The sequence below is a fragment of the Protopterus annectens genome, chromosome 17.part0, assembly GCF_019279795.1.
Source record: "Protopterus annectens isolate FY-2018-M chromosome 17.part0, PAN1.0, whole genome shotgun sequence".
NCBI classification, from domain to species: domain Eukaryota; kingdom Metazoa; phylum Chordata; order Ceratodontiformes; family Protopteridae; genus Protopterus; species Protopterus annectens.
Window position 1 is genome coordinate 140,918,635 of NC_056751.1, and position 16,720 is coordinate 140,935,354.

The window sequence follows — 16,720 nt, forward strand, 5'->3', positions numbered from 1 at the left end:
GTTAGAGGGATGAACAGTGGAACTCTTCTTGGCAAGTTCCTTCTTGGTGGCCACCGCCATGAACATGGCATCAATGGGTATCCCTTTATCCCAAAACTCCTTCCTCGAAGGTACTGCCATAATCCTATCCTGTCTCTTGGGTATACGTTTCACTGTGTTGGGTTCCCTCCATGTCCGCTTACAGAACAACTCCCGCTTACAGAACAACTCAAGAAGCTCGTTGGTGGGCGGTGTAACCCAGGAGGTAGACTGCCAGTATCAAAAGCCTCCAGGAATACAGAGTCCTTGGATTAATGGTGGTTGGGCATCGAATCACCTCTCGGCTTTAGGATCTCTAGAATGTCTCCAAATGAGACATCTTCAGGAGGTGATAGAGGGGACTCTTCACCCTCACTGAACTCCGTATCCTCCGTGATCGACTCTTCAGTTGAGTCTAAGTGCTTCCTCCTACACCTCCTCAGTGGGATGTTCCAGGGAGGTTTCAGAAGAAACTGAGATACCCTTCTGGGAAGCCTGGGGGTCTTGGACTGGCTGCCCCTGTGGTAAAGAGTAATGAGGCACTGAATCCAGAGAAATCAAGGTAAAAGGCTGAAGATCTGAGGAGGTTGGATCAGTCTGTTCTGCCTGGGCAGATAAAACGCTCTTCACAGCCTCAAAGACAGACCACTCCAGAGAAAGAGAAGACCTCAGATCCGAAAAGATCAGTGCCCTCCCTCACTCCGAAGGCAATCTCCCCGAAGCCAAGCTATCCAATACCAAGGTTCAGAGATGCAGAGACGACTCAGACCACTTCAGAGTCAACTCCAACACCTCAGATCCAACAGGGAAGCATTGGCTCTGAAAGCCCTCCAGATCTGACTGAACCAGAACACACAGAGTAAGCTTTGGATCTAAATATATTGGTATCCTCAGATCTGAGTCAGATGGCCTGGATCCAGGGACTCTGAAACAGATGAAGGAATCAGATGAGGAAGTTTTAGCAGGAGTATGGTAGAACGACGGACCTCCTGACCCGAAAGGGTAAGAGCCGGTAAGACACCCATCTGACTCTGCACCGAGAGGAAGATCATCTTCTGCACCACTCTTTCCACATCTTTCTCCATTAAACCTCTGGAAGAATGAGTGGAAACAATAGATGGGGACCTGAGTCTGTGATGTTCCAAAAACAGTGAGGGCACCCTTGAGGGCACCGGATCCACAGATCACAAATATGTTCTTGGTAGATAAATGAGGATTGAGGCAGAAGGGCTGGAGGTAGTTGGATCCGAAGAAGTTGGGTCCATCACTTTTTTTCTTTGGATCGGAGCGTGACGTCGGATCCGGCTTGGATCTTTTTCTAGATTGCTCTCAGATCTCAAGACTTTAAATCTTTACTTTTGGAAGACTGAGCCCCAGGATACTGCCTCTCCAGAAGGGAGCAAACCTTTCAAAATAAGTTTGTTTTTCCTTTCAGCTACTGCCCTGGGGTTAAAGCCACAACAAATAGAACAATCTTCCTGCAAATGTAAAGGCCCAAGGCAATAAAAAGTGTGAGTATCAGACATACGAAGCTTGTACCCATATTTAATCTACTTTTTGAATCCTGTGGGGCCTTTTTCTGGCATTACATCTAAAATGTAGGAAATGGAGGGATTTATAAGATAACAATAAACAGTTATCTCAAAAAGCTCCAGAGCTAGGTCAACCATGTCTTTCACTGAAAGCAGCAAACAAGATCTGAGGCAACTTAAGGTTAGTGCATTATGGGTAAGGGAGAAGCTAGAGAGTTTTTTTGTTGCCACGAGCTTTAGCAATGGCCTTGTCAGTCAGATCAGAGGATTGGATCCGGACCCATTAGTTGTGGACAGAATGAAAATTGACAACATCAGATCTAATTTTTCAAGGATTTTACCAAGTATGGGAAGAATGCAGAGGGGACAGAAGTCAGTGGTGTGGAATGGGTTAGTTTTTTTGATGAAGGGATCAATGGCTGTTTTCCAGGCATGACTCTTTCAGTTAGAGATTATAAATGTGAAAAATGGGGGGCTATGAAGTTCTTACAGAAGAACAAGAACTGTGGGAGAAAATTGTCAGACCAGCAGGTGAGTCCATTTTTAGTTCTTTAAGTAGTGGTACAATGTGTTTAGCTTTGATTGCTTTGAAATGGAAAGTGGGAATTTGGGGGAGAAGAGAGGTTAAACGGAGAGGAGAGATTACTAATGGAATCACGGACGGGAAGTGTACTGAAGTTGAAGATGAAACTAGATGCTGTGAGGCGAGATGAACAGTAGGCTTTAGCTGGATTAGTACAGACCGTCAGGCAGCTCACTTCTGCCCAGAAGTTTTTTGGTGAACTGAGAAGGACGACTGATGCTTTTTCATAATGCAACTTTTTTTGTCACCTGATTGCCTGTTATAGCTACATTTCTTAGCTAGCATAGTGTTGCCTGGAGGGTAAGGATTGCTTGTGTTTCCAAATATGCCAGACACTGTCTGTGAGGTAAAGCAGGCATTTGAGCCTTTTTTTTAAGTTTATGGAACTGTGTGATTTCAGGAAAGAGTGAATCATGGAGGTTTGTGAGAATTTGTGTGAGGAGAAAGCTGCAGTGGTTAGGGTCAGTAAAATAGAGAATAGGAGACAAGTCTAATGAGGCTAGACTTGTCTTTAGTTTGAGAATGCTGGACTGGGATTTGTCCCAGAATGATATGAGGGAGGGACATTGTTTATACTGAAGCTGATTAGACAATGGTCACTGAAGGAATGGGGATGAATGAAAATTTGGGAATAATGTTAGGATTATTAGTAATAGTAAGATCAAGAAGTGAGTGATAAAAAACATTAGGGTTCAGTTTGGTAGTTTCAGTGACCAGCTGTGCGAGTTTGAAGTCATCACTGTTCTGATTAGGGCCAAGTAGGCTAAGATTTACACTAACATGGGCAGTACATGAAAAGGAGAAATGCTGTGACAGTGTGGACACTGACACAGCCTGCCAAAATGGATACTACAAACAAGAGTTGACATGCTTTAGGAGAACTAATCCTACAAGGGACAGAGAATAGCTTTTCAATTGCAGACATTACACAGGGAGGTCATATGTTCTGCTCCCATAACTCATTATAGTCAGGTGATGCCTGTAGGTGCTTCTGAGGTTCTATCCTACCAACGTCCTATTAAGCATCATATACTGCTTGTTCATATTTGCATTAAAAATTTCAGAACCATGTTACGTATAAAGTATTAAAAGATTTCATCTTAAAGCTTACACAATGGCAAACACAACTGTGTTGATATCTGACCTCTATCTAGTGCAGGTAAAGAGATATTAATTGTTCATAGAATATTTATTTATATTGTCATAAATGTCATACTTTTCTAAATATCTCAACAGACAAAACAGACAGAACTGCTTAGCCTCATATGAAAGCTCTAAGCTACATTAACAAAATTCCACTGACAGTATGTTTGCAACTTGAGTGCTTGCGGAGATATTGTAGTGGTTTACAAAATATCACCAACTTAATAGTTACTATGTTTACTGTGGCATATAAAATCCAGCTTAAAACCTAGAACCTTAAGAATACTATCACTATAAAAATAGTTTGCGCTGAAAAGTTTGCCATTTACACTTCTTTAGTAACCCCTATTTTTCCAGAGATATGTGTATTTGTTTGAACTGTGAGGATGCAACTTGATATTATCAAAAATCTTAGGCTCTGCCCATTGGAAGTTACAGTGCAAAGTTTCAGAGCTCCATGGTAGTGAATGAGATAAACATTACTTCATGGGGTGACAGAAAAACCACACCGAAATGACCTGCTAAATAAGCAGAAACATGCATGGCCTTAGTTACTGATGTGCACTTCACCCCTAAACCTTCACGACAAACTTTGTAGAAAGATGTCTTACTAAACTTCTCTAGGCCTGATGTTATAGCTACAGATAAGTGTTATCTGGCCCAGATTATGGATAGTAACATGCAGCTACGAGCTTTCTTGCTTGCATGAGAAAAATACATGATTCTGTATGGTGGATGGCCAACAAGTAAAACAGGTAGTACTGCCTAGGTAACTGCTTTTTCTTGTGAAAAGTGAGGCATGATAGTCTTGAGGGTGCATTTTGTTAATGAAAAAGGTGTCAGGTCACATAATTCTGATGCAGTAATCAAATATTCCTTGCAAGTTAATTTACACCTCCAGTTTTTGTAAACACTCAGCAGGGCTGGGAAACACTACATCAGTAACACAGTAATTTAGGCTTCGGTGCACTGTGATGAAGAACAGCACCACCACATCTTATATATGTCATATATGCATTCAGAAATAAAATGTACATTACGCCTGTGAAGGCAACTTTGATTTCAGATAAAGCATCCGCATGTCAACACAACCACAACATTACTGACGTCATTTATCCTCAAACACTCACCAGTGAGGTAGATGCTGCTGGATGGCTATAGGGGTACCACCAAACTGTCTTGTAAATATTAATGTATTGGACAAACAGGGCCACTAGTAGATAGATAAAGAAAAGAAGTTCAAAGACGAGAGTTCCATCCACAGGTAGGTCAGGTATGCGACAGTGGCGGACTGGTTCTGGAGTAATCAGAGCTGTTACAGGAGCTGTCAAGCCAATGGATGTTCCATTCCTAAAAAAAAAGAACAGTATAAAACACAAAATAAAATTATAACCCACATATTGCTGTGATTTTATACTTTGCTATTATTCAACCTCACAGACATGTATTTGTACTAGGGTACTCACTCAAATGGTTACTGCATAAAAACTGTGCAACTCCCCCAGTCTGGTTTGTTACATCAGTAGTTTTATTTCTCTTCAAATATCTGCTTCACGGTAATGGCTATTTATTTTGTATGGACGGAGTCTATTAATTACATCATAGCATTTGGATTCAGTACTCTTCATTTTACACCGTTAAACTGCATGCACTATCCATAAGATGTGGCTTTAATCAACACAACTCAATGGTTACTAGTTTGGAGACAGTGCTGTACTACGTAGCATAAAACCCTTTAACTTCCTGATAATCAACTTGCAAAGGGTCTATCAGCTGCTATTTAAATGAAAGCCAACAAAACTAGCAACACATATTCAATCATGTCATTGTTAGGTAAGTTAAGTGGGTATAGTCAGAGAAGCTTAACCTTCTGCAAGCAGTAGGGGGATTCCAAATATGTACTTTCCCATTTTTTAATTTCTTTGCACACAAACTCAACATACCATCTTGTCTGGGGGAATACAAACTTAGACCTTTAAACAAATGTGTTTAAGCTCTTGCAATTAGTCAGGCAATTTGGCTGTAGCAGATAAATTTATTTTTATTTCATTTTAAAATACCTTTATTAAATTCACATATATTTAGTAACGAGACTGGCATACATACATTAATCCTACTACATTTTCTGTTTTAACAGTTAACATTCACTCCAGCATTACATAAATTGCTCAAGTCCTGCCTTCCCTGAAATTTCACTCCTCCTCCTGAATATTATTCTAAGTAGCATAAAACCCTTTAACTTCCAGACAATCAATTTGAAAATGGTGCATCAGTTGCTATTTAAATGAAAGCTAATAAAAAACAGCATTATACATCCAACCATGTCACTGTTAGGTAACTTAAGTTGTTTGTTTCTTCTTCTAAAAGGACCCCACCTCCAATCCTTTTATTTCCTTTCAACAGTCAGTACTTCAGTTACTGTGGTTTAGATTTTGATTTACACTTTCTAGTAAATTCTTTTTTTTTTCTGACAGCCAACAGCACGCACTAAACTTAGTATACCCTTACTATGTCCAGGCAATTCAGGTTTTTATATCCCAGTTCAAAATAATCATTTCCTTAATTATAATAGTTTGGCCTACCAACATTTCTGACAAAGCACCCTGTAGGGAATTTTTAAATTCTGCAACCACCTACATTCCCAAAAAAACAGGTTTTCAAGATTTCTTACTCTTTTCCATCATATAGCTAGCATTTGTCTACCTGAGGAAAATTCTCTTTATTCTGCTTATGGTGTAAAATTACCTATTCAAAATCTTACAAGCAAAAGTCCTAAACCTCCTAGACTTTGCTGCATACTTGGAAGCCATACAAATGTCCTCCCATTTATAATTTATATATATATATATATATATATATATATATATATATATATATATACATACATATATATATATATATGGGTCTACCTGTAGTTATTAAAAACCCACTTAGGTTCATAGATTAGAACTAGGCTAACTGCCCTTGTGAGCCATTTCAAGCCTAGCCAATTACCCCATGTGAGAATCAAACCCTGCACCTTGTGTCTAAGGTAAACACCTTAACCATTATGCTATCCCCCACCCTTCACTGAAGTTCACAAAGATGAGACAACACTGCCGAAAATTTAAATTTCTGAATGTGCACATCAATGGAGTTCTACTCCAGGAAAAGAGACACTTGGCCACCACATAAAAACAAACACACCGCAGCATATCAAACCCACCCAAGTGGGGGGCTTTACCCCCCACACCCCTCCCAACTAAATATACTAACTCAGAGACCATACTACAGTGGGGAAAAGGGCAAATTTCCCAATAGTGGCCAAGTGTCTCCTTTCCTGGAGTAAAACTCCACTAATGTGCACGTTTGGAAAAATTACGTTTTTGGCAATGTCGTCTCACTGTTGCGAACTTCGGTATTATTTTATATGCCCTGCCCAACTAATTATCCTTTGTTAACAGCAACTTCTGTTCCAGACTCAGTCAACAACTCAGCCATAGCTGGTCTTTCACTTAACACTCTACTGTTCCTTTCGCTTTGCCTATACTGCGTTATCAAGTTCTGGTAGGGAAGGCAATCTCTAACCCACAGTTCAGTTGCTTGGCCTCATCACACTCTTACCTCCATCTCCCAAGCTATTTGATCCCAATTCCTTGGCTCCTTTGCTAATATTCTCCAACAAATTCTAGCTCTCTCTTTCCTATCTTCTAGTTCATGTACTCGTCCATACTGACAAAATCTCCTTTCTCCACTCCTGTGTGCTTAGTTCTTAAAATACTATTTGCTATTTTAAAAATATCATATTCTGTATGGTTATTATTCTCCTTTACAGCCTGCATCCAAAATCCTACTCTGTCATTAATTATGTCAAGACCCCCTCACCCAGTTCATAATTTCTTTCCACTTTGATTTGTAACCTTCTGTTTGTGTTATGTATAGGATCTTCAATTGTGTGTTTCTAAAGTATCTCTTCAAATCTAGTAATCCTAGACCACCTTGTTCTATGGAGAGAAACAAATTATTCCATTTAACTCTTGCCCATTTTCTCTCTCAAATAAATTTGTTTAATTCTTTATTTATTTATGGTCTACACCTTCTCTGGTTGATAAAAATATGCATGACTGACCTGTATATAACACCGAAGGAACTAGAAACATTTCACTGCTTGTGCATTACTTGTACGCTAATTTCCATATCCAGAGTCATGAGCTTCTAACGTCTCATTTTTTATCATCTTTTATTTATTCTCTTCCAGCATACCCTTAGCTGCTACAATTGAATCCATTTTAATCTATACAGCCAAACACACCTATACACTTCATCTTATGCCCTCATACATGTAGGTATTGCAGAAACAATTCATGCATGAGAATAATTTATGACTATAGCCTTTACTGTATCTCCTTTTATTTTGTATGCTGAAAAAAATGAAACTGTCTCAAAATGTTCCATAACACTGAAATGTCCTTATCAAGTACAAAATAATATTATCTGTAAAAATGAACATTTATCTCAATTACCACACTAATTATATCCTTGAATTTGTGAGCCCCTTATTTTTCTTTGCCATTGTCTAGAAGTATAATGCAAAGAGGAAAGAGGACACATTTGCTTGGTTCTTTTGTTCAAACACAGCCTGTCAGTAAAGACTCCCCTGCCTTAATTTTTGCATCTGACCCTTCACATTTCTTCCTAATTAAGCCAGTTATTGTATCAGGAAACACACAAGCTACAAATGCTATACTCAGAAATCCCAGCTGACTATCAAATGCCTTCTCTACATCAAGATCCGCCAACAAGAGCAGTGCCTTCTTACATGCCCTTTCTGGTCATTACTATTTTGTTAATTTGCTGTCAGATGTTTGCCTCCCTTCCACAAACTCGCACTGTTCTAACTATCTAACAGTTTTGACTAGACAATCATTCTTTTAGCTATTACAGACATAAAACACTTTATAATTATGGTACAAAACTAAAACTGGGCTATATGAAACTGTGTCTGAAGGGTCTTTAGTTTTTGGGTGGGTACAGCCTCGATAGCTTTCTTCCAAGATGCTGTTACTGTCCCTCCTTTTAAAATATAGTTAAACAAAATCTTCAGACTTTTATCACTTCATTTCCTCTTACTTTCCTCCTACCTTCCACACTTCCATAAGAATACCATCTGTTCCTGGAGACTTCTCTGCTGAGTGATTAAATATTTTTTATCTCATCCCCTCCCATCTTAATATTTGAGCCACATCTTTGTCTATCCATGGCACAGTTAAGTCTTCCATAAACATTTCTATTTGTGTCTCCTCTTGGTTCCCCATTTCTTGGCTTTATACACATTTTCATAGAATTTCAAAAATATCTCTTGTACTTTTATATGGTGTCTAGTAATTTTCCTTGTCATAGGTTCCATAAGTTTAGAAACGGCCCTTTTTATTTTCGATTCCCTAAGTCATTGCACTAACAGTTTTTGTGCTCTGGAGTTGTCAAAAAAAAAACTTTCTAAACTTATGCATATTGTACAACTACTCCCTTATTTTCCCTTTAGCGCTCAGAAATTGCTCCTCTTCTTTTTCTGGAAGATCCCCCTTCTTTACCAATACTTTAAGTTTTGATAATCCCTTTAAATAAGTCCTACTATTTATTTCCCCATATCTCTTTTGGTAACCATTTGAAATGTCGGTACCCACTAGAGCGAGTCCCAAAACATGGAGACTGAATGGCCAAAAGTTGGACTTGCATATAAAATATGAATAAGTCTGAGATGCCATTTCTCAGAATATTCCCTTTTCTCTGAGGTATGGTGATCTCAGAGTTGGTATATATAAAGCTGGCGGGTGGAGGGGGGCTTGTCCCCATGCAAAAAGAAGTTTTAAGGAATTTCAAGAATTGCTCTTCTTCAGGTTTCCAGTCTTTTATTGGCTTTTCATGACTTAGCATTTCAAGAGCCGATATTTCAATAGGGAGAAGTCTCTCTCTCTCTTCTTTCTACCATAATTTTAAATTCCATTATCATTTTATCCCACTACCTAGCTATCCCCCAGAAGAGACTTGCATCTTCCCTAATAACTCCTAAATCATTTCTACTACCCACTCCTTAAATTCCTTTTTTCTTGATAAATAAGTAAAGTGCCAGTCTCATTTTTACTTGATTACTTTGAATCTTTCTGTTAGTCTTTATATGTGCATGATCTGAAATACTTACTGGATGTATTACAAAGTTTTCAATTAAATAATCGTGCTCTTGCAAAATATAATTTTTATCCAGACTAACTTAGTTACTTACCTTAGGGAATAACATGCAAATACTGTTTAGGTTTCTACTACAAAGTTTGTGTCTTCCATTCCAAATGTTCTCATGTATTCCTTTAGAAATCTGCCCTCTTCTGTTATACTTTTCCTTTTAAGATCCAACAAACATCCTCATTATTGCAGATCAGATTCCACTCTCCAGCCATGAATAATATTCCCTGGTGAAAGATAATTACCTCTACCATAACTCTTTTAAGCCTCTTAACAGTAGTTTTAGGTGGAATAAATGGTGTAATTCCACCTTCCCTACTAATAACCTCCTTATTGGCAAAAACCTGCCATTATAATATTTCTTTTCCTCTTATACACAAATAATTTTCCTTAAATTCACACACCCACTTCTAAGCAAGTCTCCTAGAACATTGCTATTTGCACCCTACATTTCTCAATATAATTCAATAGTTTTTGCTTTTTGTCCATACCTGTTAATGTCATACACATTCCTTGATGTATGTGATAATGCAGTTATTCAGATAAAGTATTACTTCCACAATTTATACATGAACATTTTTTGAATATATATTTACAACTTGGAACTTGTGCACACAGATTAATGTTTGGCAAGATGAACCCAATTCACATTTTCTCAGACTTTTCACTTAAATAAAAACACTCAAGAAACAAAAATTACAAATATTTTTAACCCCTATCCCCTTTCAACTCACGGTAAAAACGCATAAAATACACTTTCTAAAAAAGGGAAGCTACTCCTCCATGTAGAGGGGCAATTGCCCCAAACAGGTTGTTATACTCACAGGCTTTACCTATTTCAAAAATGTACCATTTAACTAGGATGGTGGACTGGTCCAAAGATCCTTTGCTCACGGCCAAAGCTCCACACACAACAAAATACACACTTTTAAAAACAGAAGAGATTAAGATAACATCACATAAAATTAAGGAACAAAACAGAATATATGTATAATGAAATAAATATAAAAGCAGAAAACCAAAAAAACAGACATAATGAGCAAAATAAAAGTATCACAGTATTGTCAGTAATCACCATAATCATGATCGTTTTCATCATCATCCCCACTTTTTTCCTATATTTACATGGAGTGGGGGTAATGTGTCAGCTGTCACAGTTTGTCCTGATTCAAAGCCCCTCTCCTACTTTCTTCAGTCATGCTAATCTGTATTTTCTATTGGTTGTATGTCCTCTTCTCCTTTTACCCTCTTTCTGCCTTGCCCAAATCTGTTTCACCAAACCATCTTCTGCTTTCCTGCACATGCGACCAAAATACTGTCACCTGTTCTTGATGACCTTCTCTGTAATTTGGGCTACTTTTTCAATTGCTTAATTTCTTTGTTTGTTCCACATCGCACCTCCTTCCGTCAGCCTAAAGCCATTTCATCTCTATCACCAAGACTCCTCGGCTGCTTGAACACAATATGCAAAACATGTCTATCACAACATAATCATTACAAAGGTGGTCATCAGCAAAAGGACTATGTTGCAACTAATACTGTAAGCAAACAGTGTGCAAACGAAAGCTATCACATTACAGATATCATTACAAAGCTTATCAGCAATGGTATGAAGTGGGTTGCAAGTTGCACATAAGATTAAACTACTGTGCAGCAAGGTAGACATTTTTAACCCGAATTAATGAAGCATTTACAAGTACAGACTTGATGAAGGTGTTATTTTAGTAGCTTTATGAATGATGTTACTGGTGAGTCTAATATTAGGCAGTCTGTTCCCTAAATCCCCACAGCAGAGACAATAATTGCCTCTGTGTTGTGCATAAAAGGCTATGGCCTGCAAGACAGAAATTGAGACGTTTGTACTGCAAGTGTGAGGGTCTGCCTGAAGACTTCAGTATGGACCTACTGTGGATATGTCCTGAATGGAATTCAGGTGAAGTGTTTTTGTGGAGCTGGAAGGAAAGACTCACCAAGGCCTGCAGCTGTGACAAACTACACAATCTGTTGCTGGAAGAAATGAGACAGACTGAACTTGTGTTAAGTAAACAGAGTGGAATAATCATAAAGACCACGCACTCTGCATGTATGGTACTATAAACAGTAGTACCATACATGCAGCATTTGAAATTAACTGTGGAAAGCCAAGTTAGTTACCTTTTCATTCTGTGTTTTAAAAGTGTATTTACAAAGTTGTCTCTAGGATATCTTAAGGCTTGCCTACATACATATAAGTGTATACAGAAACCATATACCTTCTGATTAATGGTTCTCAAGGATAGTAAGTCTCTAGTTTATTAGTATCACTGCCTAGCAATAGCCTGATGACTAAGATTAACCTTAAGACATAAGTATTAATTGCAAGCCTGAACCAGGTTATAGCCATCCCAAGAACAGACACAACATGCTGTTGGAGTTAAGGTCTCCCTCCAGAAAGCTGCTGCTAAAGTATATTGTGACTTTTTCAAATGTCAGATGTAAAATGTCACAAGTGAGAATTCAATAAAGGTGTTTTTTAAAAAAAGGGAACTCGTGCCTTAAAGACCCACCCCAGAGGTTACCCAGTTTGATATTTTTTTCTGCTGATTCACTTTCAAAACCAGAGAACCAAAATGAAAGTGCTGAATCTCTGCTGACACTTCCTTCTGACTGGGTGGAATGTTGGGATTTTTTTTTAGAGGAAGCAAAGAGAAACATGTAGCCTCTGGTGATTGTTCTCTGAACTCAAGAATCTTGAGTGATAGCTCACCAGGGGTGATGGTGCATGGATAAGCACTCACAGACAGCCTCCACTGTGTAGTAGCTAGGCAACCATTCCCAACCTGAAAGGGCTTCATGGTGAAGGGACTTCAAAATCCTTGATTTTGCAGACCACCTCTACCCTTGAGGTGATGTCCACTACAGTTGTTTCCCACTCTGACCGGGGCTGGGGGGGCCTGTCAGAAATGTCCTGGCCAAAACCCTGGGACTTTTTAAACCATAGCTTTTTCCACTCTTTTGGTTCCAGGCAAAGGTCCTTTTGGGGGTGAAAAAAATATGCCTACTGCAGAAAGGGTCTTGCCCTCTTGATTGCTTCTGGTAAAAGTCTCATATTTTTGATCAAAAGAATAATGAACCAATGAAGGGAGCATTAATGAAGGACATCTTGGCGCCCTCAGTCAAATCGCACAGGTTCATCCAGGTATATCGACTAATACCAATGCAAGAACCTGCTGCTCTTGCCATGCCATCAGCTGTGTTGGACAGCAGATCCATAGACATGTTGGTCCTAGACTGCAGAGTAAATATGTGCTACTCCACAATTTCTGGATGTCAGCAGGCAGATTACCAGAGAGGGAATTTGACAGTTTCTTGGTCATATCCCAGTAGAAATGAGTCGTATGCATCAATTAGGTCACTGCTGGGTATGTAAATGCCATTGAAGCACAAGTCAATTTCTCAAATCTGCCAGCACCCTACATTCTCTGTTAGGGGGCTGAACAGATGTGTTCTTTTTCAAGGACTCCTTTTTTGTGGCTGCTGCAATGACCATGGCATCTACCAGGGGACCTTTGCTCCAATGGGACTTGTTTCTAGATACAACCAAAATCTTATCCAGTTTCCATGGAATAAGCTCCACCACATTGGGTTCTTTCCAGGCCAGCTGAGAAGCCAAGTCTATAAGTTAATCAGCGGGTGGGGTCATGCAGGACGTAGATGAGCCAGTCCTGAAAGCCTTGACGAATACAGACTCTTCCACAGAGGGGGCTTCAGTGGAACAACCCTCTTTCGGTTTCATAAGTTCTAGGATATATCCAAAAGAGATGTCTTCCAAAGGGGATACTGGGGATCTCTCCCATAATTGGCATCTTCCATGACAGACTTTGGAGAGGAGTCTAAATACCTTGTCTTATATGCCCTTTTTCTATAGCCCTCCCCATGGGGACTTCTGGGAAAGGGTCAGAATCAGAGGGAGAACTCACCAAGTGAGAATCTTTGAGGCTAAGCAAGGCTGACTGTCCATGTTGGGCAGAATGAGCCAAAATAAGCACAGAATCCAAAGGAGGTAGGGGCAGGACAGAGAGAGACTGAAACTCCTCCCCTCTGGATCTGGAAAGGACCCTCTCAATAGCCTCAAAAGTTGAAGCTGCCCTCCCCTGACCCAAAGATGCCAGAGAAGGAACATCTCAAGCTCCAATTCGACTTGGCTCTGAGGCAGACAACAGCACTAAAATGTCTACAGCCAAAGCACTCAGGGGCAAGGATGGCTCTACAAAACTTCAGATTCGAACCTGACCCCTGAACCTCAAGTCTGACATTTTGACTCCAAAACCCATTCTGTTCCAAAGGAGATGGAGCCAAGAGAGTGAGGGAAACATTCTGAGTTGAAGTCAAAAGTGGTATCAGCTCTTACTCAGATACCCTGTTAGGATAACTCTGAATCATGGGCATCGTTTCTAAAGGTCATACTGGTAAAGAAAAGATTATGGTCAGGAGAATAGGGACCATGCCTGAAGCAACTGATGGGGTAGGTGCTGATAGGATCCCCACCTGAATTTCGGTCTGAAGAAATTTCTGCAACATCCTGTTGATGTCAGCTTTCCAAGAGACTCCTCAACGATCAAAGAAGCCACTGACAGTGGCCTAGGTAAGCAGCGTGGTCTGTCCTGTAAGATGGTGAGCGAAACCCAGGTAGCTGGCTCTGGAAAGAACTGGAGCTTAAGACTGACTGGCGCTCTTGAAAAGAGACTGGTTGGAGGACAGGGAACTAATCCAAAAAACCTTGCCTAAATCTGGTTCCACAAATCTTGGGAGTCTTCAGTGCCGAGTTAGACAGGCCTGACAGATCCAGAGACCATTTCCTTGACTTCCCTCTCAGCTTTTCTTTCTCCCTTTCCTTCTCATAGGAGGTTACTAGCCTAATGGCCCCAGGGCCCTTAAAAGCCTAGCCAAGTTCAACCCATGTTCCCAAGGGTGTCTGGTTCAAGCAGACACTAAAATCAGCACCTACTGCCCTTGTCCAAGAGGGACACAGTTGGAACTCCTGGGGTAAAATACTGGTTACCCATCCAATCGTCCAAATTGTGCTTAAATAGGGCCAATGAGGGGCATTGTTCAACATGAACAGGAAGCTTGTTCCAAAGGTGGGGCACCCTCTGTAAGACAAATCTGCCTCTCCAGCAAGTTCTGTTGATGTCACATACCAGGTTAAGGTCCTTTGAGTGAGTGACCCACATGCCATTTGACTTGCGAATGTGCATTTCCATCAAATCTTTGTCAGAGATTACTCTATATACAAGGCACAGGCAAGGCCTCTGAGCAGTCTGCATGACACAGAGTAAAGTGACAATGACTTCAGTCTGTGCATATAAGACAGATCTTGAAGACCCTGAATTTTCTTTGTAAGGAACCTTTGCGGTCTCTCAAACTGCTGCAGGTGTTTGGAAAAGAACATACCAAAGGGAGCATTGTACTCTATTATTGGCCTGATGAGTGAAGAGTACGGGGGGGGGGGGTTATAACCTCTTTTTCTAGAGGCAATGCCCTTACTTATGAGAGGAGCAATATCTAATACACTTCTTACCACTGTGGAGACACAGTGATCGAAGTTAAGGTCGCTGTCAACCTGTGTGCCCAGATCTCTCAACCACTGTGCTTAGGGCATTGCTATTGATGCAGTAGTTGGCAGGAACATCACCATTACCGAAGAGGATGATAATGCATTTGTTTGCATTAAGTTTAAGATCATGACTTTGGCACCAGTCACTAGCCTGCATAACACCTTCTTGCAGAATGCTGACATCGCTAGGGGTTTCAATGATCGCTCCCAGTTTGCAGTCATCAGCAAACTTGGTCAGCCGCAGTCCTTTAGTTTTAGTCTGTACTTTGGAGAAGTAGATTCCAAACAGTAGGGGTCCCAGAACCGATCCCTGTGGAACATCACTGGTTATAGGTCTGCTGGAGTCCCCTATTTTGAGCATATGGGTCATATCAGTGAGCCAGTTTGCAACCTACTTGACAATATATGGGTTGATACCCAGCTGGGTAAGTTTATCAATGATGTCTGAGTGGGGGACTATGTCAAAGGCCTTCCCTAATTCTAGGTAGGCTGTAAGCACATATTTGCCCTTCTCTAGGGCTTTGGTGACTGTCTTGAAGAAGTCTAACAAGTTTAACAGGCATGCTCTGCCCTTGACAAAGCCAAACTGGGTGGGATCGAGCATATGGAGATTTCCTATATCTTTGTTAATAGGGTCGATGATGATTCATTCCATGGTCTTGCAGATAAGGCTGGTCAGGCTAATGGGTCTATAATTCCTGGAGTCCGTTGATGCACCCCTCTGTACAAAGAGATGATGGCAGCTGTTTTCCACTCCACTGGGATGAAGCCAGTGCTTAGCCTGTGACTGAAAACTGTGCTCAATGGTCTGTTTCTGTTTTAACCAATGCAGAACACAGCCTAGGATGTTGTCTTGTCCCATAGAGGCTGTGTTTTTGGCCTTGGAGAGAGCATTTATGACCTGCTCCTCAGAGGTACTGGGGGGACAGGTATTATGGATGCTTTGTGGTATATGTGGTGGGGACAGGGGAATGAAGTTTTCACAGAACCTGTCAGCAAGCAAGTATGCTATATCTACAGGTTCTATATATGTAGTACCATTTCAGTACACATCTGGGCCTTAACCTTTGTGGTTACTGATGTAACTAAAGAACGCCTTGTAGTTATCCTTAGTTAGGGAAGCTAATTTGGGTTCCTTGTTAGCTTTGGAGGACTTCACTAGAAGTCTTATTTGCTTGTTTAAGTTGAGGATGGAGTGTTTCCTGTTTTGAGACTGTTCCTTCCTACTCTTAAACAGCAATTTCCTTCTCCTATTGTACAGCCTGTTAATGGCAGTTGTCCACCAGACAGGTTTGTTTTTCCTTGAAGATCTTGCTTTGGTTCTATCAGGTATGGCAGAGTCTATACAACTGTAGAGGTACTTGTATAAAGCAGTGGTGTATAACTCAGCATAGGTGTCTGTTCCATCAGTGGGGGGATTATGATGCTATTTATGCCATCATGTAGGGTTGCATTGGCTTTGGAGAAGTTTTTTAGTCTAATTGTTGCTAAGGAGGGCTCTTGTGTTACAGTTACTTATAGCAAGACTGATTTGTGGTCAAATCTCACCAGGGATGGCCACACACTGGGGGTGGTGCAGCAATCCCCATGTTAGTGAGCACCAGGTCCAGGATGTTTGAGCCCCTTGTGGGT

General features: G+C 40.4%; 1 protein-coding gene across 1 annotated transcript in view; it reads right to left on the reverse strand.

Annotated features, from left to right (window-relative positions):
* Positions 1-16,720, reverse strand: part of TMEM39A (transmembrane protein 39A) — a 448,606-nt gene that overhangs the window by 362,244 nt on the left and 69,642 nt on the right. Inside the window, exon 2 of the mRNA XM_044059483.1 lies at positions 4,407-4,626. Coding sequence (XP_043915418.1) covers positions 4,407-4,626 — 220 coding nt within the window. The remainder of the gene's footprint in view (positions 1-4,406; positions 4,627-16,720) is intronic.